The 24,707-nt window shown below is 42.0% G+C and overlaps 1 protein-coding gene across 2 annotated transcripts in view; it reads right to left on the bottom strand.

The window, feature by feature from the left end:
* SLC34A2 (solute carrier family 34 member 2) overlaps nt 1–23,940 on the bottom strand; it is a 28,535-nt gene extending 4,595 nt beyond the window's left edge. Inside the window, exons 1-11 of one of the 2 annotated variants that reach the window (XM_084856992.1) lie at nt 23,853–23,940; nt 23,004–23,056; nt 14,945–15,056; nt 14,668–14,802; nt 10,695–10,823; nt 8,184–8,327; nt 6,297–6,408; nt 5,036–5,231; nt 3,056–3,151; nt 2,636–2,756; nt 1,111–1,278 (exon numbers count right to left, since the gene is read on the bottom strand). In XM_084856992.1, coding sequence (XP_084713118.1) covers nt 1,111–1,278; nt 2,636–2,756; nt 3,056–3,151; nt 5,036–5,231; nt 6,297–6,408; nt 8,184–8,327; nt 10,695–10,823; nt 14,668–14,802; nt 14,945–15,053 — 1,210 coding nt within the window. In that variant the 5' untranslated portion in view covers nt 15,054–15,056; nt 23,004–23,056; nt 23,853–23,940. The remainder of the gene's footprint in view (nt 1–1,110; nt 1,279–2,635; nt 2,757–3,055; nt 3,152–5,035; nt 5,232–6,296; nt 6,409–8,183; nt 8,328–10,694; nt 10,824–14,667; nt 14,803–14,944; nt 15,057–23,003; nt 23,057–23,852) is intronic. The other variant, XM_084856993.1, reaches the window with a different exon arrangement.
* Between the last annotated feature and the right edge of the window lie 767 nt (nt 23,941–24,707).

The raw sequence follows: 24,707 nt of genomic DNA on the forward strand, positions 1-24,707 counted from the left end.
ATTATCCTTTTGCAGGCAGGGAAAGAGAGAGGACTGAGAGGAAAAGGATGGGAGATATAGCAGCTGCTGCCGCAGAAATGTAAGAAGTATGGATACTATAGGTGAGAATCTATCAGTGCTAACCTGAGAACAATTATTTGGCCAGAGAAATTTGGTATTCCCACTTCGCTTTCATATGCCTTAAAAAAATTATATATATATATATATATATATATAAATAAATAAATAAAACTTAATCCATGGGGAAGGACCCTAATTCAGTGGTAGAACACATGTTTTGCAAGAAGAAAGGCCAGGAATCTCCAGTTAAAAAGGATTAGGGAGCAGGTGATGTGAAAGGCCTCAGCCGAAGACCCTGAAGAGCCATGGTCAGTCAGAGTAGACAATCTAAGCTACAGCTACACATGGACAGCAAGGCAGCTCACTTTGTTCCTAATCACTGGGCAAATACGATTCCTCCAAGTTGCTGCGAAGGCTCCAAGGGCAAGTATGGGCTGCTGAGGAGCTGGCATCCGCCATCTTGGCTGCCTCCATTGGCTTTAGAGTCAAGTATGAAGCTGATTCGGTACAGACAGATTTGGATTCAGCAGGTCAAAGAACATAGCACACACTCAGGCAAACAAACTCCTCTCAAAAAGTCTCAAAACTTGGAGTATCTCCCCAATGATGTGTTTGAATAAAGGAAGCACATGGGCAGGGCCAAACAGGTGGATCTTTCCCACCTTGCCAGAAGGCTGCTGAATGCTGATTGGATGGAGAAACCACTTGATTGGCCTCACCCATATGGTTGTGGTATTCACACACAGACACACCCACATGGAATAGGAACAGTAAGTAGCTTCCACGCAATTTGATGTGCGTGTATGGGAGGAGACAAATTTTTTAGTTTTTAACTGTTTTACCTGTATGCAGTCTAGCAGTGTTTTTTTTCCCCTCTTCTTTTCACTGATACACAGGTATGGTGGGGGAAGCACAATCCACTGGGTATGTATTCACCTCCTGTTAATTTTACTGGAGTTTATACTAGAAATGTTCTAGGTAGATTGTACTCAGTATTAGTAAATGTTTTAGTTGCTATGCTTAAAAAAAACAAACATAGGAGATCGTTACCGGTGTTGAGTGTCTTCTTGATAACTCTTGCTACTTGTCCTTTAAGTACAGAATTCAGCAGCTTAACTATAAGTATCAAGCAGGTGCACAAAACAACCAAGGAAAATGCAAGCAGGATGAGACCGACGGCCAGATCTGGGAGACTTGTTCCTACAAAAATGTGTTGACCTATACAAAAGGTAAGGGTGAATTAAATTAACTTGTCATTCGGGAATTGTTAGTTGTTTTGAGAGTTGCTTATACATGTTTCCTATTGTGGTGAGAAAAGTCTGTGCTTGCTTCCTTCCCACCAACCCCACTCCAGATTCCTCTTTGTACATTCAAATATCATCCCCCTATGGAAGTTCCACCAAATAGCTTTTACCCATAGTGTGATGTTCTGCATGGAAGTAATGATACCAAAAAGTTCCTTACTGCAGATATAAACCCAAAATACATCAGTACTCCATTTCCCTGGATTGTTTGGTTCTGGCATGCAGATGTCACATGAATTTAGGGAAACACATACAATACAAACATTTTAGATTGGGGACATTGAAGCTCAGGCTGACAGGGCAAATATGGCCTGCCTGGGGTCCCCAGATGGCCATGCCCCCTCCCCCTGGACTCACACCTTCCCCCTCTTTGCCAACTGTTTGGTGGTTTCCCAGCTTGTGTGTTTTTTACCTCATGCTAAAACAGGGAGTGGCAAGATGGCATCCACGGGCACACTGGCAACCTCCAGGACCTCTAAATGCGCCCACTGGACCCCAGACCCTTTCTTCCCATTCCTCCCTTTCTTGAACCTGTTTGTGCCCCCACATGTGCCACCACCACAACCTTTCCTTCCTCCTGCCCCTGCTGCTGCCACCACCACCATCTTTCCTTCCCTCCCAACGCCTAACGCAGATCAGCCAATGAGCATGGCAGGAGTTGGGGGAGGGGGGAGAGTAGAAGAGGGTCATGTGTGCATGTGTGTGTGGGGGAGGAGGAAATAGGTTCTCTGAAACAGGATTCGCCCTCAGACTGGAAGAGGTTCAATGCCCATGTTTTAGACGTTACCACAAGGGAAGAACTTTTTGGCAGCACATACCCAGGGGTGGCAATATTTGAACTAGCCCTCAGTATTGTTGCATTTTACCCAGTAGCTAGATGTGTTGTGAAGCCCACTGCCAAAAACAGGACGTGATGTGAATTTATTTGATTCTCTTTGATGTGCTGCCTATCCCTAATCTATTACTCCCCAGGGGTGCGCCACAAGTTGAGCACTGTGATGGCCGTTCTGGTCTCTAACTGCTGGAAAATCTCTCAGCAAAGGTGATGGTGGCAGTTAGGCAGCAGGGCTCTATAGTGTATTGATCTGGACAAGGAAAGAGTCCCGGTATACATTATTTTTCTTTCAGATTGTGGAGAATAATATATACTCATTGCAGTTCCCAACCTTCCTTTTACTCATTTTTTTCTTATGAGGTGTAATCCCCTCGCTCCAAAAAGGAAGATATGCATTATAAAACCCTCAAAGTACCAAATGTGGCATTTTCCTTACATTTTTTAATATATTCTGTACGGGATACATTTTTGATGGTCCAGGTCAAGCTTCCATTAGTCCAGCAAAGGTCTGGAGATGTGCAATTTTCAGATGATGGGATGGTGGTATTCAGTGCAGTCTAGGCATTGACATGTAAAGAAGGCCAATGAAATCACTACTATCCTGTTCACTTATGAGCTATTGCAGTTCGTCTGCAATTTAAAAGCACTACAATAAAGAATCCATCACAACAGTGAAAATTATGAAACTGTCAATATATGGACTCTCTCTCGCCTCCCTCCCCCACCCATCATGATAAAAGGTATTCTGTTACGGAAGCTAATCATAATTACCTCCCTTGCCAGGTTAATAAAGTACATGAATCAATTTAAAGCAATATCTTATCTGTATTCAATGACATCTTAACATGGTACTTACCACGTTAGTTTTAGTTTTGCACCAAATTTTCACTAGGCTTTTGTTTTTTGCCGATTCATCTCCTAAAGCAATTTCATTTATCACTGATTTATCAAGCTATTAATCAAACCAAACAAAAAAGAGGATTTATTATTGTATCATACAAGAATATGTAGGTTAGATTAGGTTATAGTTTACTTCTATGCTGCCTTGCATCAAAAAATATAAAAGATAAATTCCAAACAAAATAAAATAGAATTTACAACAATTTAATTTGAAAACAGCAATATATTAATAACATCTAAAAAAAAGATATGAGTTCTTAGGAAAAGATATGTCTGATTTTGCTGGAGATTCCTTGGTTGCAGCCCCTCTGCTAATAATCTCCACTAATCTTACTTTTACTAATAAACTTATTTCGCTAATAATCTTACTTTCACTGCAAAGTAAATTGCACTGTAGCCTCCACAACTATAGTTCCCAAGTTCCATCTCTTTGTCACATGCTAGCATAACTAAATAATGGGATCCAAGGCAAACTCTACAGATAGGAATAGGCTTGGTTCTAACTTTTCAATGGTTTCCTCCCCTTGTGTGAAGTAAAGCAAATCAATTAGCTGCAAATAATCTTTGCAGCCTCACTCTTGAAAAGCAGCCTCACCCTTGAAAGTGGTTTTGTCAGGAAGAGAGACAGAACAAAATTAGTTCCTCATACCAACTAACTCCCTGAGTATACCCCTTTATATTCTCCCATAGATACAAATGGGTGCTATTGATTCCTGTGGTAAAAGATGAGGCACTGGGGAATACTTGTGACACAAGGTGATCTAGATACTGCTAAGAGGGGATCTGCTGAGAGGAGATCCCATGGGGAGCATAATATCATATGTCCCTGCATACAGAGTGCACATTGTGTCCCACACAGAACATGCATTGTGCCACTGCAATATTTGGGGCATCTCTGTATTGTACTTCCACACATTCATCGAGTTTCTTCCTGCGATGTCAACAGAAAATATATCTAGCACCACAGAAGCTGAGTGCCAGACTGGAACAATGATCATGGCATTGGATTAAAACCAACTGGATCAACATTATAGCAGTATGTAATCCTTTCAACATCTCCTCATAGGACTTGTTTTCCATATCCATGACTATCTTCAGAGGAGGGCAACAAAGATGGTCAGAGGGTATGGAAAACAAATCCTATAAGCAAGAGTTGAAGACTGAAGTCTGTTTAGCTAGGAGAAGAGAAGACGCTGGGGGAAACATGATAGCACACTTCAGATACCTGAAGGGCTGTCACACAGAAGAGGGAAAAGATTTGTTCTCTGCTGTTGCAGAAGGCAGGACTAGATCTAACAGGCTTAAGTTCCAGGAGGGTACATTTCAGCTGAACATCAGGAGAAACTTTTTAATGGTAAGAGAAGTTCAACTATGGAACCAATTACTGAGAGGGTGCTGGTCTCTCTCCTCCTGGAAATTTTCTAGTAGAGGCTGGATAGCCATCTGTTGGGCATGCTCAAGCTCTGGATCTTCTGCACTGAACAGAAGTTGGACTAGATGGCCTACAAGACCCCTTCCAACTTCATAACTCTCTTGTATGCTGTGAGGATTTCATGTGTAATGTCCAATAACTGGAATCTAAACAAATCTACAGATGATTTACATGTATACAACTTCACAGCCCTGGGTTAAGCTATCATCATTAGAAAGGGAGCTGTTTGTACACTCTCAGTAGCGTTTTTCTGAAGAACAAGATTCTAACAAATGTGAAGAATAATAAAATATACTAAGGGCACAATCCTATGCATGTTTAGACAGAAACAAATCTTACAACTCTTGTAGGACTTTTCTCTCTCTAAACATGCGTAGGATTGCACCCTAAGAGGCTTTTCCATCATAAGACCTAGAATAGTATTAGGCTCTAATAATTGGGGGACAAGTCAGATCTGATTACCCAAAGATGCTCTGGCAGATATTAACTGAGCAAAGCACCTACCTGGATGATGAGTTTTGTAAAAGGATCAGTGATGACTTTCAGAAGCTCAGGAGCATTTTCTCCACTTTCAAGTTGAAATGATTTCACTATAACATTTGTAAGGTGATAAAGATAGCCTGAGGCAACTTCAATGGGCAACAGCACAAACACTGAAAGCCAGTTAAAGAAATCGTGTACTGTAGCTCCAGCAAAGGCCCTGCAGAAAAATCAAGGGAAATCCATATAATGAAAAACAACAAGGAACATTCAGTAAGAGGGTAAATGAACATTCTTTCAACAGAAAAGATCAAGTGTGGGGGCACTTAGAGAACTGTGTTGAAGAGTCACACTCAGCTACAAAAGCATTATACAGGCTAGCCACCTGTTGAAGAGACCTGCACGGAAGAGACATATTCAGCCAGTTTGCATGATCACAGAGGAGGAAAAATCAGCCATGGTGGCTTATTTTCCCTCCCCTGCACGTGCTGGTGGTGAGTTGCCTAATTAGGATAATTACCCTCGCCAGGCCCGAGTTGTTGTATCATCCATACCCAGTGAGGTTTGGTGGCTGGGGTGGTTTACAAACTACCCTTAAACCCATGGCTTGTTCTAGGATAAGCCTATCTCCTGGACTTGGAACCACTCACAAGGCCTCTGTCTTGCCAGGACTCAGCTTCAGTTTATTGGCCCTCATCCAGCCCATCACTGAGTCCAGACACTGATCCAAGACTTCTAAAGCCTTACCTGATTCAGATGTCACAGGGAGACAGAGCTGTGTGTCATCAGCATACTGATGGCACTTTGCTCCAAATCCTCTACTGATTGCTCCCAGTGACTTCATTTACATGTAAAACAACACTAGGGACAAGATGGTATCCTGCAGAACCCATAGCTCAATTGCCAAGGAGCAGAGGAACAGCCACCTCCAAAAAATATCAAAGATTAAGAATACAAAGGAGCACCGATATTGCAAATAGGTCTGTATATACTATTTATAACAATATTAGCATACATTTTGGGACTGGTCCTTGTATAGACCAATATTATTATTATATCTATATTTTTTATTTATCTGGATGCATGGACTTCTAGAACGTTTAAGCATCTAAGCATATTGATTGTTAGCCTTTTCTGCATTGGTTAATTGCACTATATATAAATATTCTTGTTTATACAGATGTCTTTATAATATTGGTACTCCTTTCCTTCTTTGATGTTCTTCCTGTATAGTTGCATCTGCTCCTGTTTTTATTATGGTTTAAGATTAAAGCACTGGTAGTACCTTCTAAATTCATTCCTGTCTCCAGCTTGCATGAGTGCCACAATGGTGTTTGTGACCGAGGTACCAATATTGGCTCCCATTATGATTGGAATAGCATGCTGAACACTCAACACTGCAAAATAAGAAAGTAATAGGAAGTTAAAAATGGGGAAGGATGGAAAGTGTTAAAACTCACAGTATACTGAACGAATTTAGGATTCCCCTTGCCCCCATGTCCTTGGGATCTGGATTTAGCATGTGAACTAACTAATTTATTTATTTTTATTTTATTTATTCAGAAATATTTTATACCACCTGTCATATGCAACATATCCAGGCAAATATTAAAATTACAATGCAAATACACATCAGGCTAACACAATGGGGCTGTTCACATGACATGACAGCCCACCATGGGTTACTTAACCCACAGTGAGGCTGCTGTACATGCAGCACATGTACATGCAGCACACCCAGTTTAAATATGTAATCTCGGCTCAGGTGTTGCCATATCATGTAAACCTGGTGAGCGTGGGTTATGTGAGGGTTACACAACCCTCACATAACCCGTGGTCCATTTTAACCCCCTCATAACCCATTCTCATTGGGTTTGCATGACATGACAATCTTCCAGAGGGATTGGATATGCAACCTGGGGCTCATCATCCAAACCTGGACAATCACTACACAAGAAAACCAGCACTCATGAAATTAAAAAAATCATAAGACAGGTGTTACAAATTCACAAATGCCAAATATTAAGTATTATGGAACAGAAAGCCTAGCGTGCTTGTTTTGCATGAAGCACTAATCAGAATATGATTTGTTTTTAGCTTCCAGTTACTGTATAGACTTTCTCTGTATCTCTGTTGTTCTGCTACTTCTCTAAAGTTCAGCTGAAGCAGCTTATATAAAAACACAACACTTCAGAAATATATACATATATAGTCAAGATATTTCTCAGTTAAAGATGCTATAAACCAGGGCAATGAATTCTAATACTAAAGGTGTTGTGGCTGACTTATTGATGAATTTCTAGGTCCTAAAAGGGTGCACATTTCCTTGGGAGTACGTCCCATTGATCTGAGCCCCCTGCAAATATCCAGAGGGGTTGCTTTCAAGCTGTCCAGGATCTCTCCAAAGACTCCTACCCCATATGGTTCTTCTAAATGCATGTTTAACATACCACACAAGCAACTCACAGGCATCGTGGGTCTGGAATGCTAAACATGCCTTTAAACAAACAACATGGGCAGAAGCATTTACACCAAGCGTTTACCCCAAACAAAATGGGAACAAGTGACCATGGTGCTTGCGATATATATGAAAAAGATCACAGTGGGATTTGCTTCTGAGTAAACATCTGTCAATACTATTAAATTCAAGTTTCCAAGTGATTAGTAATTAGGTCTTAGACCGAAAGAGCTGTCTTTTTCTTGTCACATTTTTTCTTGATTAAGTTACTGCAATACAGGGTTTTATTCAGTGTTAGTCTAACTTAAGTCTCACTCACTTCAATGGGTCCACTCTAAGTAGGACTATCACTGGAAACAACCCATTCATTGTGTAATTGCAGATTGACTACGGCTCTCACCACAGCATTGCTCCTAGGAGTCCATTCCCACTTAGGGTTGCAAAGTCCAGACCTTGAGGTCTCCTGTAACTTAAAAGAACTACACAGAAGAGCAAAATTCCACTAGGGGTGCTTTTTCCCATCATTGCAGCACTGTGATGAGAAACACAGAATTGCCCTACTTATTTCCAGAACAATGTGCCCATAGTTTATCATAGGCTATTTTTGACATAATGCAAAGTTCTTTCCAATTTCCCTTCTTTACTCCCCATGTTTTTGTGTGGACAGCTTTCAAACTGACCTGGACAAATCTGAAATTCCTTCAGTTAACTTACATGAAGAGGACACCATGCTGACTATGATAGACGAAGAGGTGCTAGAGCTCTGCACCATTACTGTCACCAGAACGCCAATCACTAGGCCTGCAACAGGATTCGACAGCACGGAGCCATCTTTGAAAATGTCCCCTGCTGCTTTACCTATGAAAAGATAAATTGCTTTGATAAATAACATTATTTCTATCACTGTCTCATCCTGGTATGCTTTAGCACAGGGGTGGGCATCTTGTATGGCCTGGTTGGCCGCATGAGAAGTTGGGTGGGTGGCCAGGGGCCGTAAACACACATGTGTGCACAAGCACACACACAGGGTAAATCCTCCCTGCTCCCCCCAGTGATCTTACATTACTGAAACAGGGCCATGGCAACGGCAGCAGCAGCAGCTCTATGGTGCCTGAATATAGGCAGCTCTATGATGCAGGAGGGTGACAGAATATCCTCCTGTACCATAGAGCCCTGTGAGGCACAGAACAGAGCATCTCTCACAGGGATGGAGATTCAGGAAAGGAGAGGGTGGGGGAAGAGGAGGTATGAGGCTGTGATGACTTTGGCTGTTTGGCTGGATGTGGAGGAATGAGGAGGAGAGGAGACAAGCATGGCAGCTGAAAAACCACTGTGGTTATGTGGGGGGGAGGTGAAAGGAGAGAAGTGTGGCTGCTTCCTCCCCCTCCCCCCGTGGTGCTTTCACCAGCCACAACTTCAAAGGCAACTTTGACTGGGGGGAGGGGACCCACAGGGGGCCACCCAAGCAACTTTCAAGGGCCACATGCAGCACATGTTGCCCACTCCTGCTGTAACATGTCCAAAAAGCAGAACCCAGGACAAGGGTATGCTAATTGATTCTTGGTTCACCAAGGGTAGAGAAGGTTTAATCTGAACCCAATAGAGTCACCAAGAGCCCCCTTTTCATCCTCCTATATATGAATGCCATTCATTTCTATAGGGAAAAGTAAAGAACTGCTGTTGGGGTGAAAGTTGAAGTGAGGGCAAAGCCTGTCCACCAGCCCAACACTGAGTTGCCCGGCTACCGTTAACAGGGACACAGGAGAGGCATTGTTCTTTTTACCCCTTCTGAAGGCAGCTCCAAGGTTGTGGGGAAGGGGAAATCCCTACTCCCCCTAAACTTGGTGGCCTTTTATTTGGTGGCTTTTTAAAGTGCTTTTACTAGATTAAAAGCGCTTGCATATGACGCAAGTTTGTACCATCAAAAAGGCAGCATACGTCGACCAACAGGTAAAGACATACATAATTCTGAATTTCGTCCTTTCCTTTTAAGGCATGTTTACACATTTAAACTGTAGTCACTTCCTCCCCACCCTCCCAGGAACCCAAACTTCTCTTTGTGCCCTGTAGGAAGGGATACTAGCCACAGGAAGCTATGTGTCAAATCTCTATCACACACCTAAGAGTCCAGTGAATTGGTCCTTAGTAGATGAGCAGGTGGGCATCTGGCACCCAGTAAGAGCCAGAATGATGTAAAATAGACTAGTGCATTGAGTGTGGATTTGGGAGATTCAGGTTCACTGGGCAGCCTTCAGCAGGTCACATTCTCTCAACTTAACCCACCTGTTGTGAGGATAAAATGGGGTAACCCACCACCCTGAACTCCTTGGTGAAAAGGCAGGACACAAGGTGTTTGGAAACCGAGTTCACAACTGGAATAGCCATGTGACTACATTTCAATTGGTTGGTGCTTTTATGGCAGTGGTTTTCCAGCTAGTGGGAGTTTTACGCCTAGGCTTGCAAATTACACTTTTTATATATCTAAAGAACTTGGACATGAGGTAATAAACTTAACCATTTTGTAGCTCTCCACCTCTTCTTAATATTCCTTCATTACCAGTTTAAAGTACAATGGTTTGCCTTTTTTTTGGAAAGAAAAGTTAAGTTTCAAAAGTATTTAGGTAGCTTAATGAATAAACACTTTGTAATAGTATTCTGCTGCACTCCCCTTTTTTAATTTTTGCGGCACAAGCAGCTTGGAGAGGAGGCAGTTGAAAGCGGGGTGAGTTAGTGGAGGGGAGCAAGAGGGTGCCTGGTGGTGTTACTGTTGCTAATCTCCAATGTCAATACCACCTTGGAATTCTGGAAACAAAGGACACCTTTGCAAATAAAGGGATGTCAACATTCATGGGAGATAAGGCTATCAATGGCTGCTACTCATGATGGCTATATATTACCTCCACTATCAGGGGCAATATACCTCTCAGTACCAGTTGCTGGGGAACACAAGCCGGAGGATGCTATTGCGCTCATGTCCCACTTGCGGGATTCCCATTGCCATCTGGTTGGCCACTCTGGAAACAGGATACTGGACTAGATAGGCCTCTGGTCTGGTCCAGCATAGTTTTTCTTATGTTTTTAACTACAGAGGTTTCCCTTTGCATTTTATCTATTTGAAATGCGCTCTTCACGAGATGGGAGGCTTAGCAAGTTCATTTTTAAAGACTTAAATACAAGAGCCTTGGTACGTGACTTAAGTGTGATATTTTGAAAATCTTGTCTTACCTCCTACTAACTGGAAGGCTGAGCTGAGCACATCCAAGGAACAGACAAAAAAGTAGAGCAATCCAAGCAAGGCAATAAACTTTCCTATGCCTTTTAACACACACAATATTTTGCCTTTCCCGTCTAGTTCTGCAAAACACAAAACAAGCTTTTACGTATAAAACAGCAGTGAATCTAAGGCTTGATTTTTCAGTAGTGCATGACTTTCCAGCGAGATCATGGAGTCAAAGTCAATGCTATGAACTCCGTGGATAATAAACCAGAAGGAATGTTTCCAGTATTAAAATGTGTCTATAGCTTAAAGCAGTGGCATAGTCATACATTTTGAAGTGCTGGTGCGCATCATGACAGTCCTCATTGCCACACCCCCAATGAGAGTCCAAAAATGCAGGCAGCTGTGCTGATCCATATGTTTATATGTATGCCTGTGTATACATAAACTCACTCCAAAGAGCAGCAGTATATTGCATAATACCCAATTTATTAGGATCAGATGACAGTCATAGAATAGTGAGCTGGCAAAGGACAGTGTAGCAGTTAGCATGTTGGACTTTGGCTGGAGAAACGTGAGATTGCATGAGAAAGGAAAGACAGGGACACAACATGTCTCCAAATGGCATAAGACTACCAACTCAAGATTTTCCAGGAGTTTCTTCTTCCAGCACCAGGGAGAAATATTTTATCTCAAAGTCAACAAACCCATTCTAGCAGTTTTAATCTCCATTAGGAGATTAATGTTCGATGTTGTGAAGCTTCACAACATCGAAGCTTCGAAGATCATGCCTCAATTAGAAAAAAAAACATCGCGGAGAAGCCCCGATTCTGCGAGGATAATGCCTTAATTTTTTTTTAAAAAAACATCCAGAGCGGAGGATAGGAGGGGGTAAAACTTAATCTCATTTGAAGGGATACAACAACCCCCTGCTCAATGCAGGAAACCTGATTCCCAGGCGGTCTCCCATCTAGGGATGTACGGAAATCACTTACCTTTCGGGGATTATGCTAATGGTTGTGGGGGAGGCGTTCCGTCCCTCCCCCCGGAATCCTCACCGGGGGGGAGGCGCTCCATTCCTCCCCCCCCCCCGGAATCCTGGCCAGCCAGCTCCGCTCCACAGGGATTCTGCGGAGCCACCAGCCGGCTCCACCAGCGGCCGGACATCCGGCCGCTGGCTAGCAGGGACGCAAATGCGAATGATTTAAAAGAAAAAAAGAAAAAACACACGTACGCGAATGGCAGCACCCATGGGCTCCGCCATTTGTGTTCCTTATTTTGGCACATTTTAGTCTACGTAAACATTTACGTAGACTAAGACGGCGAAAATAAGGGGAACGCAAATAGCGTAGTGTCTACGCTATTTGCGTTCCCCTTATTTTCGCCGTCTTAGTCTACATAAATGTTTACGTAGACTAAGACGTGCCAAAATAAGGAACGCAAATGGCGGCACCCATGGGTGCCGCCATTTGCATACGCAGTTTTTTTTTCTCTTTTAAAACAGCCGTGATAGGCTATGTAAACATTTACGTAGCCTATCACGGTGTTTTTTCAAAATCTAGCCGTGATAGGCTACGTAAATCTTTACGTAGCCTATCACGTTTTTGTTTTTGTTTTTTTAACTGCAAATGGCGGCAGTGGCAGCCGGTCGGAAGACTGGCCGCCGCTGCCGAGCCGCCGCTGGAGCCGCCGCCGCCAGGAAGATCTGCCCAAGGTAAGGCCCGTCCCGGGGGGGGGGGTGGCAGACCATTCCGCCACTGATTTCGGGGGGCCGAATGCACTGGCATTCGGCCTCCCCGAGATCCGTGGCGAACTTCTCTGACATCCCTACTCCCATCCAAGCACTGACCCGGACCGACCACACTTCGTTTCCGAGATCAGACAAGCATGTGCACATCCAGCCCTTTGCTTTTTGCTGAGGAAACGGGGGCTGCTGGGGAAGCTATGCGATCGGTAGCCGGAAGAAGACATGGGGCCATCGAGAGCTGTGATTGGACAGGAGGGAAATACAAACACTGCCGCATATGGACAGGTGGGGGAGGGGACTATGACTGGATATGGTAGCGAAGGTGGAAAATCAGAGCACATTAAGGAGAAATACCGGGATATTAGGGTATTGAAAGCGGGAGCACAGAAGTGGGAAATTCCGGTTCCAATTCGAGGCGGCTACTGCATAGTGTGAAAGGCGGGCAGTGAAACCTCATTGGAAGCGAAAAAAGGCGATAAGTGTAGATCCAGCCACTGTTAACCATTTTTCTCCCTGATGTTCTTACAAAGTGAAGAGTAATTCAGTAGAACTAGCTGCTTCAATGGTCTCATCCGTATAGCTGACAATTTAAATGGGTACATGGGGAAACTGGTTAGACTGAAAGGGTGCTTTTGTGAACTGAAAGAGACCACAAGCTTTTTCCCCATTCACAGGACCAAATAATCATAGCCAAAACAGTAGCTTAGAGCTGCTTCACACTTTATATGACAGCCTGAGTATATCAGTCTTCTGCTCGCATTTGTCACTATAAACACAAATCAGCGGGGGTGGCAGAAGACTGCATTTTGCTGCCTGAGATGAAGGACAAGATGGCGCCCCTCTCCAATTCATGTACAAAACCTGGGTGGGCTGGCAGTTTAATCATACTTCAAGTCTGGCAACAGGATAGCATCCTCCACCCCACTTGAGGCAACTTACTGAGCCCAAGACAGGTTGTGGGGTGTACACAGTTCCATCCTCCAACAGAGGGCAACAGCTGGAGAGTACATGAAGAACAGCTGGGATGCTGCCACCACTGCCTACCCCCACCCGCCGCATCTGCTGCCTGAGGCAGTCGCCAGGACTGCAAATCAGTCGTGATCAACCTTTTTGACAAGTGTGCTATAAGTCAAGCCCAAACTCTGAGGTTCTCCATACTTTGGAGTTTTGTCTCTAGACTATACACCACAAGCAGGCAACTACGTAGCACTGAAGAAGCAGGCAGCATAGGGCCTTCTGCTCCTGTGTAGAGGTGTCACAAAACTCCAGCTGACTCTGGTCTACTTGCAGGTTACTATGCTATGCATATGCTGTGCTATGGTTTGGTTACAAGTTACATAGCTTGAATGGGAGATGCATGTCTCAAAACATTTAGTGGTCATGTGCCAGTAAGCTGAGGGCAGGCATGGCTCCATGGATCGTGTCTATGACCAATTCAGGAAATATATGTCTCTGTTCCATAATTTATGTGTGACTATGGGAAATATCAGCTAAATATCAATGCACCCAAGTGCTGCGTAAAGTGTGAAGCAGTTATATGGCTTTCAGGGAGGTGGGTAAGGAAGGAACTTTTCTCACTTCCATAGATGCCCACAAGGCTGAACTTCCATTTGTCTGCATAACAGAAGAGGCCCCAGCAGGGCTTTTTCTGTCTCATGTGCTTGCAACAAGAGAATGCCCTTGAATCTGACCCCCATAACTAAAGGCCTCTTGGACACTATTCTGCTGTTAAAGCTAAGCAGTCCAGAACCTGTAAGGTGACTAGAAGGAAGACTACCTGAGAACCAATATAAGCTATTCCAAGCTCTCTAGAGAACAGCAAGGTGTGTGTTAAGTAAACCATAATCAAATTTAAAAGTTCACCTATTATGAGAAAATTAAGAGATAGTTCTATATGCTGCTTGGCAGCATTTTGCGTACCCTTCAGGGACACGTTAATGGGAAAGGGTTTTAGATCTGGGGGAAAAATTCAAAAGAACTCCCCTGTTTCCTAATCCTAGCACAGGAAACAGGACAACTTTAATGAGCTATCATTCATTAGCCTTTGCATTGATTTCCCATTTTGTCTACATTCACACCTGCTGTCCACTTTAAAACCAAACTAAACAGAGAGCACATTACTAATGGGCTTTTGTATGCCTTTCTCCAGAAAGTTTACACTTGAGGAACACAAATAGATCCGAAGGTGATAGAAGATGGAAAAGTATAAATAAAATGCAGGTTTTACAACTCACCTGACCATTTGACTCCAGTGTTCTGGAGCACTGGCATACTCCATGGATCTTCTTCTTCCTCTGGTTCAGTTGCCAAAGCAATGGTGGAATATGCAGGCAAAAGTTCCAGCTGATTCTTTAATGAAACTCCCTCATCTGATGGAAGAAGCAAGAAAGTCAATATCATTGTTTCACCATCAATCCTCAAGTACAAAATTTGCAAGCTTCTAAAAATGTTTATGTAGCGTATATAGGAGCAGAGATTTTAAGTTCTGTTGGGAGTAGATTATATTTTTACCTTTTGGGGTGGTCTTCTCTTTTTCAGACATGGCCTCGTTTTGTCTGGAGCAACACTCTTCGATGTACTTGTTGGTCTCTGTGTCTTCTAGTTCAGGCCACGGAGCCATGTCCTGTAGCAGGAGTAGTGATGGGTGGAGAAGAGAAGATGCATCAACAAAAGGGCAATACAAAACCTCTCCAAAGTAGCAAAAGGGTTCATTAAATAAAGTCAGGGGAATGAACTCTACATATCTTCATAAATTAATGCATTCTCTAAAGATTCTTCACTGGCAATTTATTAGCGAAATACCATGCCACGACCAGAAGCATCTTTTTTTTCTTTTACATTTTTTGTTTTAAATCACCAAACAGGGGAAGAGTTCTGTGTGCTTCAAAACTTCATATGCTTCATTACAAATCTTGGTTGACTCTAATAAATGTTTGAATGGACCAGCACAACTGCTTGTTTCTGATCTAGCAAATACTGGATCATTAAAGGAATAGTTTGCTCCCATTGTCCTCTTTTGCATCCTTTCATTTATTCTGGAGCCTTTTAACTTTTTAAGCGTCAACAAAATATGGATAGCTTCAGGCTGGAACCCTAAGCATTCTTACTGGGAGTAAGCTCAATTGAATACAGCAGAACATACCTCTGAGGAAACACGCACAGTATTCTGCTGTTTATGTTCACTCATTTATTTTAGCTTTCATAGAAAACAACAGCTCTAATAGCAGTTTTCATTTTTCTTGGGTTCTTCATTATTCCATCATTAAATGAATATGGAAGAATGTTGCTTTGCAACAAAGAAAGGATGGCCATCGCCTTCATGCCCTGCTTGTGAGTAACGAGAAGTACCTGAGTGGCTGTGCTTGGAAACAGAATAGTGGACTAGATGGATCTTGGTCTGATCCAGCAGGGCAATTTATGGACAAGTGGCTGACCTAACTGCATTGCAAATATCTCCGCTATCCATTCCTGTTATACTTCCCAAGGACTGTACACTCATTCAAAAGAGTTCAAAAGCCAAAGATACATTAAGAGTACAATCCTATGCAATCAAAATTAAGTCCCATGGAGTTCACTGGGACTTACTCCCAGGTAAGTGTGTACAGGACTGCAGCCTTAGGGTGCAATCCTATGTGAATTGCCAGCAGCCTCGGAGGTTGCCAAGTATCCAATATAGGGCAGGAGGACAGCGGTGGTGATCTTTGCCTCCACACTCCAGTCTTCCTGCATTTCTGCTACATGGGCAATTTTGCCCGTCTAACGGTAGCACCTCAGAGGGGGAAGGAAGGAAGCTGGGGCAGCCATAGGATATGTTGTATCAGAGCTGCCCCAGTCTCCTCCCCTCCCCCGGGAACGCCCCCTTTTCCCTGCCTTCGCGTTCCTAAAACCACAACTATGAGATTTTTAAAAACATTATAAAGATGGAAGCAGAGAAAGAGAAGCAAATCCAGCATTTACAATGCAAGGGAAGGAAAATATGTATTAGGTGGGAAAGCAAAGACAATGCAAGGCGGAAGCATTGGGACAAGGTGAACAAAAACGAACCTACTTTTAACAATGGTTTATTGAAACAAGCCAGCTTCATAAACCACAGTTTAGGGTTTGGATGTACTGCTAAAACATGGTTAGCTCATAATGGAAGTGAAAGCTTCCAATTTCCTCGTGGCCACGCCAGAGAAGGGAGGGGAGACACCAAGTCTTGCCCATTACTGAGGATTCATTATGTCCAAATAAATCCAATATGTAACTGGGGTGAGAGTTGCACAAGCAAAGATTTTCTGGTTATTTTGAAAACTACTCTTTCTCCACATCTTTTCCACCTGTTCCCTCATTCCTGGATGAGGTACCACCCTAAGTCCAGGGACACAGGTAGGGTGGGGCCAGTGAGTGCATTGCCCAACCTAGAGCACTTGTCAGCCCCACCTAAAAACAGACTATTTAATTTGAAATTACATGACAACTTCCATGAAAGAATGAAATATTATTTTTAGAATAGGAAAGTTTCTGGTTTAAAAAAAAAAAGCTAGTCTCTGACAAACCCGCCCCCCTCCAAGTGGTATTACTCCAAACTCCACTCATTTGACCCACGCAGCACCCAAAATCCATCCTTGCTCAGGGTAGCTTTTTCAAGACCACTAATACCCTTTGGTGATCCTAAAACACACACACTAGCACGCACCTCTTAGAAACTATAACTGTATTATCACTTTAAAGATGGCACGGTGCTTAAAGTGGGTAAGAAGTTGTTATTTAAGGATTGTGGTCATTATAAGGAGGTATAAGCTTCTGAACATAAAAATTATTCATCTTATTCTACTTATATGTTTCTGACACTAACAATTCACTAACATTTATTACATATTTTGCAGGTCTACTCTTGGGGTTAGCAACAGGGCTATGGGAGCTTCTGCTGGTTATGATAAAATAATTGATTCGCCATTCACTTCTTTGAAACCCCAACTAGAAATACAGTAAGAGGGAGGGAGGCTGGCTATGGCCCTAGCTTGAGTCCCTGGTTCTTACTTCCCTCAGCTCTTAAAGCTTTTCTACATGAGGCTGTTAATCAGCTGCTAATCCACTGTATCTACTTTGGGTTTCATCACAGAAGTGAGATCTGAGCACTCCACAAGGTGCATTTCTGTTCCTGCTTTTGCACTACATAACCCCTAAGTGGCACTGTGATATAGCGGAAAAGTTCAAATCCACAGGAGGAAATAGCACTTTCTTTCACTTTCACAGTTAAATGCCACATTTTCTCTGTTCTAAAAAAGTTAGGTTAGTTAGTTAGTTAGTTAGTTAGGGCCAGGTTCGGACATCACATAGCAACCCCCGATCGGGGGTTGAATATTCAAAAAGGTTGTGGAATGCACCTGACACACACTGTGGCAAATCATAGGTTAATTAACCCACAATATGCTGCCATTGGCTCAGTGAGTGTCAGTGTTCCTTGGCTGGACTTCCCAGGTCTTCTGTAAGAGCTGGTGTTTGTACTCTGCTGAGCATAACACAAAGAGGTATAAACTACTGACTTGTGTGTGACTACAGTGCTTTGTTTGTAACTTGCCATCCATGACAGCGGATGAAAGAACAAGCTGTACTGAAATGAGTGCAGTAAGGCAACCTGATTTAGAAAACCCAAAATTACAGGTGAATGGACAAAGTAAAATTGAAGTGAAACTGGTAGGAGTGATTTTTGTGGAAAGCTGAAACATTTAAATACAACTACTTATTAACTCAGCAAGCAGTTAGACTTTCATACACGTACATTTTTCTCAGGTTTTCTCGGAGACTAGAGACTGGGAGTACAAGAGACATTTTATGCCGGCTACCTGTTCTTCCAAAGCATATACTCAAAATGACATCTAGCTTATTATAATATTTATCGTGCTGTAGAATTTCTCTGTGTATGTATGGATATGTGTAATGTAGATGCACCTGCACTGGGGCCTGGGGAGTAGTATTGGAATGGATGAGGGCTAACAAGCTGAAGCTTAATCCAGATCAGAGAGAAATACAGTGGGTTGGGAAATCTGTTAATCTGGCTGGAGGCTCAAACTTGACTCTGGATGGGGTCACACTCCCCCTACACATTCTGGGTGTGCTCCTCAACTCATGGCTTTCTATGGAGGTGTAGATGGCAAGTTGCCAGGAGAGCTTTTTACTAATTTAGGCTGGTTCAGCAGCTGTGGACCTACCTAGAGAAAGGTAACCAAGCCACAATGACACAAACCTGGTTATGTCCAGGTTAGACAGTGTAATGCACCCTACACAAGGCTACCCTTGAAGACTGTTTGAAAATTGCAACTGGTACAGAACACAATTGGTACAGAACGTTTGTGGGAGCTAGGCTCTCAGATCATATTACACCGAGTCTGTATCAGTTATATTGGCTGCCTATTCATTTCCAGGCTCAATTTCAGGCACTAATTTTGGCCTTTAAAACCCCTAAACAGGTTGGGACCATATTATCGGAAGGACTTCCTGTACCTGTATGAGCCTACCCAAACATTAAGATCAGTGTTTGGGGCTCTACCATTTGCCCAACTATTACGATGGTGGCTACTAGGGACAGGGATTTCTTAGTAGTGGCCACACACCTTTGGAAGAGAGATGTGTGTGACTTCATTACTGCAGGCTTTAAAGAAAACTAAAACATTTATTCTAGTCTGCATTTGGCACAAGAAAAAATATTTCAGCTGCTTGTTTTCTTCTTTTTTTGAATTGTATTTTCTTGTGTATTATAATCTTGTAAGCTGCCTTGTGAGGGCAGTGCACAATGAAAGGCAAGTTTAAATTATTTAAAGTAAATAAATACTACAGTATTAAACCCTTTCCCAAGGTCCTGTCACACCCTTGCATGACCAAAGAATGGAACTACTCCTTAATTACAGAACCAGTTTTGCTTCATGATGTTTCAAAGCCTGGCCTTAAACATCCTTTGGAAATGCTACAAGACCTTTTAATACATACTAACTTCCCATGGCCAGGGATGAGAAAACAGAAGGCATGCATATATGCATGCATACCCACTCCCACATCAATGATCCACCTTTATGTGTGATAGGGGCCTTACACTTGCTGAACAACATTCATGGTTTAGTAACCCGCCAGATTTTAATGCTTTCTACATGGAGATAGGCTTGAAAAGCATGTCATTCAGCCTTCCCCAACCTAGGCCAGATCTACATCTCGTGTCGTATCGATACAATCCCTTAATGGCGACGCTATATCCCTCTTTCACATTTATACCTCACAGCAGACACAATGACATCTGTTGCAGTATTTTGGATAGAACAGAATAAAAAGCGGGAAATAACGCTAGAAAAGCAGTATACAGAATGCCTAATGTGTCCCAACAGTTATCAGTGCACTTCAATACCGATAAAAAGCACTACTGTAGATCTAGCGCTGGTACCCTCCAAATATGATGGGACTACAACTTCCATCATCTGCTGCCAACATGGTCAATGGACATGTTGGGAATGATGGGAGCTGCACTCTCAACACATCTAGAGGCTGAAAGGTTAGAGAAGGCTGATCTAACTGGTCCAAAATGCCACTGCCATACCATTATCTGGGGCTGGACAGACCGTCCATATTACTCCAGTCCTCTTTGGTATGTATTGGTTACCTATTCATTTCTGGACTCAATTCAAGATCCTGGTTCTAATGGCTTGGGATCTGGGTATTTTGAGGACCGCTTCCTCCTGTACGTGCCTTCTTCTTCACATTCACTCCCTAACCATCAGATCAACATCAGAAGCCTTGCTGTAGATGAGTATGAGAGCCTAGTTCTCAGTCATGGTGCCAACATTGTTTGTGAAAGCCCTTCCCAGGGAAGGCTACATGCCCCCATCTTTAATTTTTTCTTGCCACCTAATCTAAAGGTGCCTTTTTAGGGAGGATTTGAAGTGGTTGTGGGGAATACTGACTAGACAGTGTCTGTTTCGGTTATTTTTTTTTTTCCTCCTTAGCTTTAAAGAGCTATAGTTATCTTGAGGACTTATTTCTGGTCTATTGATCAAAGTAAAGCTGCAGATGCTATGTGGGGAGTTAGAGGACGACCCCTGTTTTTCAGCTGGCAGTTAGTTATATGCCACTATCTTTGGTTTTTTGAAATGTGGATATTATTGATATCTTGATTTATTTTGATTTTGTTTATTGTTACCACACTGTTAGTCATTTTGAATTTTTTGTAAATAAAGAAAAGAAAAAAGCAGGATAAAAAATACACACAATTAAAATAAATATTTTGCATGCACAACCATTATGGCTTTCCGTGGCTCATGGGGGGGAAAGGGCAAATCTCTTTTTATAGAAAAGGGAATCTTACGCAGATTGCCAGGCCAGATTTGCTTCTGTATCACAATGATAAGTTATTTTTCCTTATTAATTACTTCTATAGAACCATCAGTATATATGGCACTTTACATGGAAAATGTAAGCAAAGACAGAACAGTCTCTGTCCGAGAGAACTTCTAATACTGATAGCTACCCTAGCTATCCACAGCTGTTCTTTGACTGGTTTAACAAGGGATATTTACATCTTTTTAAATTGTTCCTTGCATTTCTTGAGACCTTACTTTGAATGTGAAGCCTCCATTTGCTAGAATAACAGAACAATTCTGTGAGGTGGGTGAGGTTGAATGATGGTGCCTTGGCCAAGGTTAACCCAGCAAATTTCATGGCTGAGCAGGCATTTGAACCTATGTTGCCTGAGGCCAAGTCTAACACTATCCACTACACCATGGTCTCTCATTAGAACCTGTGTCTGTGAAACAACTTCCCAAAGGGCTTTTTGATCTAGCGCACAGCAGTTATTCTCCTTCTGGGAACTGATACGAAAGCCAGCAACGTTCAGCAAGCAAGTCATTTTACCTCAGCCTGAAGACCTATATTAAAGTCCCACCTCTTTCACACACTCTTGGATAAGTCATTCTCTTTCAGCCACAGCTCCCTGTCTATAAAATTGGAATAATAGTAATTTACCTCACAAGGCTCTTGTGAGGAGGATTTAAGCTTAAAGCAGCATACACTGTGTGCCCCCCTGTCCATTTTATCATTACAACAATGTTGTAAAGTAGGGAGAGAGAGAAAGACTGACTCATGGCCATCTAGTGAACTTCATGGCTACGTAGGGATTTGAATCAGAGTCTTCACAATCTAAAGTTGATCTGCTATCCCCTCCACCAACCTAGCTTAAGATAAAAAGAGCATAGCACCTGGCAAATAAAATTCAAAATATAAGAGAATATTTAAGTTCCAAAAATGCAGCAGACAAAACATAAATCTGAGTTATATATATGACTACAAATGATTTTAAGTTCCCAAACTCAAAATTAAAAAAAAAAAAAGATCGTGCAAGTCAGCATAGTTCAACGTAAAGTTCCAGGGCTAGGCAACTTTATACTAAATAAAAACCTCACTCAGCTGTCTCAGTATTGTAACAACAGAGTGAAAGACTAAAAAAAGTTTCTCATCATTAATTAGCAATTGTTTGCTCCTTTTCTCAGTGGCACCTTCATCCCAGCACCCCCAGCGATGTCAGTGATGGTACAACATGCTGCATGATGGAACAAGTCATGCTTTTAAGTAAGTGTTCATGCTAGTTTAAAATAACTAAAACGAGTTTTTCTTGCTCTAGTCAGTGACATCCTGGGATTACCTCTAAGGTGGACAGCATTTAAATTTAGCCCCACAACTCTAAGAGAGGGGAAGTACAATATTCCAAAATTAAGTACTGATTTTGAGCTCTCTAACTGCATCATCAAAGAAGATATTTGAGAAGTTCAAAAGCCTACAAACTCTCATCAGCAGATAAAAATCCAGTTAAAAGTATCATGTTAGCTCTTCCCCCTCTTACACTTTGGGACCATACAAAGAGCACTTGAAATAAAAAATACAGTACATTCAAACCCATGTAAAGAATCCCAAGGAAGAAAACATAATGATCAACACAGAACTCAGATCTAACAAAAATCTCCCTCCCACCCACGCCCGAACTCCATTACTTTGATCTCAGTGGAGTTCTGTCTACTGGATATATTCCAGTAACAGTGTTAGGCTAATGTAACCTGTTTATCTCAGTGCATCAAATCAAATTAGCCACAGAAAATGTTTTTTTTAATGAATTAGCCTGAAGACGCAGTGAGAGGTATACTCTGCCTATGTCCTAGTGAATTAAAAACACACACACACACTCATTTGGTTTAAATAAATGGAGAGGGTTCTTAAAAACAAACAAATAATAAAAACCAACATTTAGGCACTGCTTTTACTTACTGTGGATACCTTCATTAGTAAGAACTTCCCCCCACTTTTAGTATGCTTGGTCTTTAGGAATAAAACTTTCTTAATGCAGCACTGCTATTTATAAATGCCACTTTGTGTTTATAATGCCCCACTTTGTGTACAATTTTAAAAAAACTTCCACAATATTCTTTTCAGATTTCCCATATTAGATTCACAGACTGCTACATCAACCAAGCAGCCAGAGGATAATCTGGCAGACAAATATCCATGAAAGCATAAAGACAATTGAAAGTCTGAGCTCAGATTTTCTTTTACTCACCTGCTCCTTCCTTCCCAGACAATGAAGGATTCAAACAGGTATCCTGCTGGGAGCTACAATATATAGAGACAGCAGGTATTGGGCAAAGTCTCACTGGCTCACATTCCAATCCTTTCTCACCCTGTCAAGGTACTGCCTACCTGGAGCTTAATAATCCCAGGTTTTCCCCCAGGAAACTGGAGCAAGCACAGATTTAAAAAGAAAACAAGTCAAATGTTCTACACTTAATAGCATAGAAAATGCCCCATCAACAATAAAAGAGGAACTTTAATAGATCAATATCATTGTTGTAGAAATGGTTATATCCATGCCACTAAATTGCTGGCCAGCTTATTCTTTGCTGGTCTTTCGCTCATTTCTTTTTAAAAAAACCATATCAAGTGTTCTAAAATAAGGCATGCTCTGGCAGGATAAAGTATTGTTTATCTACTTTATCTAGTTTATCTTCCTGCTGATCTCCTAAAAAGGGATGAAAGGGAGATATCAGATTAAAGCACATGCACGCGCACGCACACACGCCTATCAAAATTTGTTAAGAACGCCTTTCAAAACAAAAGGACGCCATTATTTGTTATTTGTAGAAAACATCGACATTCAGTTCAGCCACTCTTCCTGCCAAGCAAATCTCTTCAGAAAAAAAATGTTTTAAATATATATACGCTCCTGGTAATAGTAACCTAGGGAAAGCAAGAAAGAATCACAAACTAAACAAGCAAAGTAGAAAGGTCACAATACTGATTCATATTTGAGAGAGAACTAGAATCTCACAAGCATATTATTTGTGGGGTGCTGAGGAAGTTTATGAAGCAGCTCTAATTTAATGTTCTGAATCTGAACAGGAGTACATACCAAGTCACTTTTAAAAACACAGCTCTGTTTAGTAATATTACTACATCAGCTGCCATCTTCATACACATGCAACTAATGCTTCCCGTCTGAATAACTATGCACACCTCCTGCCTTTATACCTGTTAGATTTGCTGAGGTTGAACACACCTAGGGAAGGTGGAAACTGAAATCTCTTTGGATGCATTGTAAACAGATTTTTGTTTACTATACCTAACCGATGGGAGCCAGAGATCTCTGGATTAATGGTGTTAAATTTGCACAGTCAACAGTGTAATTAACTTTATTTAGATGTTTTCCCCGCCCTAGCTCAAGGGTTCCAAGGAAATCATAACATACTTTTGTCTCATGTTATTCTTACAACCCTATAAAGATTGACTGGACCGAGATACAGTGATTTGGCCAGCCCATTGAACATCAGGGCTGAGCAAGCATTTGAACCTAATCCTCCCAAATCCAACCAGCCAGAGGAGGCTTCAAAACCTGTGTTGATGTTTTAGCAGAACCCATTGCAATTTCTTTTTGAAAGCCTCCCACCCCCATGGGAGTAGGGATGCCACATCAGTATAGTTATTTCTCTCTCCCCCGTATCAGGTGTGTGGACTGGATTTTGTGATATGGCAAATATTCTAAGCTTTACTATTTTTATGGCTGGCTGATTCCCAGTGTTATTTGCTTTATTTGTATTCATTTTGCTCACTTTTAAACCTTGTTGACTGCTTTGATGGAAAACAGTTTGATGAGCATTCTAAAATAAAAGAAAAAAATAAGATCTGATAACATGACCCCACAAAAGAATGATTCAAAATACCCATTAACACAGATCTGGGCACAATATTGCATGAGAAATACTGAAGT

This window comes from Heloderma suspectum, chromosome 5 (assembly GCF_057233095.1).
Source record: "Heloderma suspectum isolate Gila_16-S chromosome 5, 16-S_ref, whole genome shotgun sequence".
Lineage (NCBI taxonomy): Eukaryota > Metazoa > Chordata > Lepidosauria > Squamata > Helodermatidae > Heloderma > Heloderma suspectum.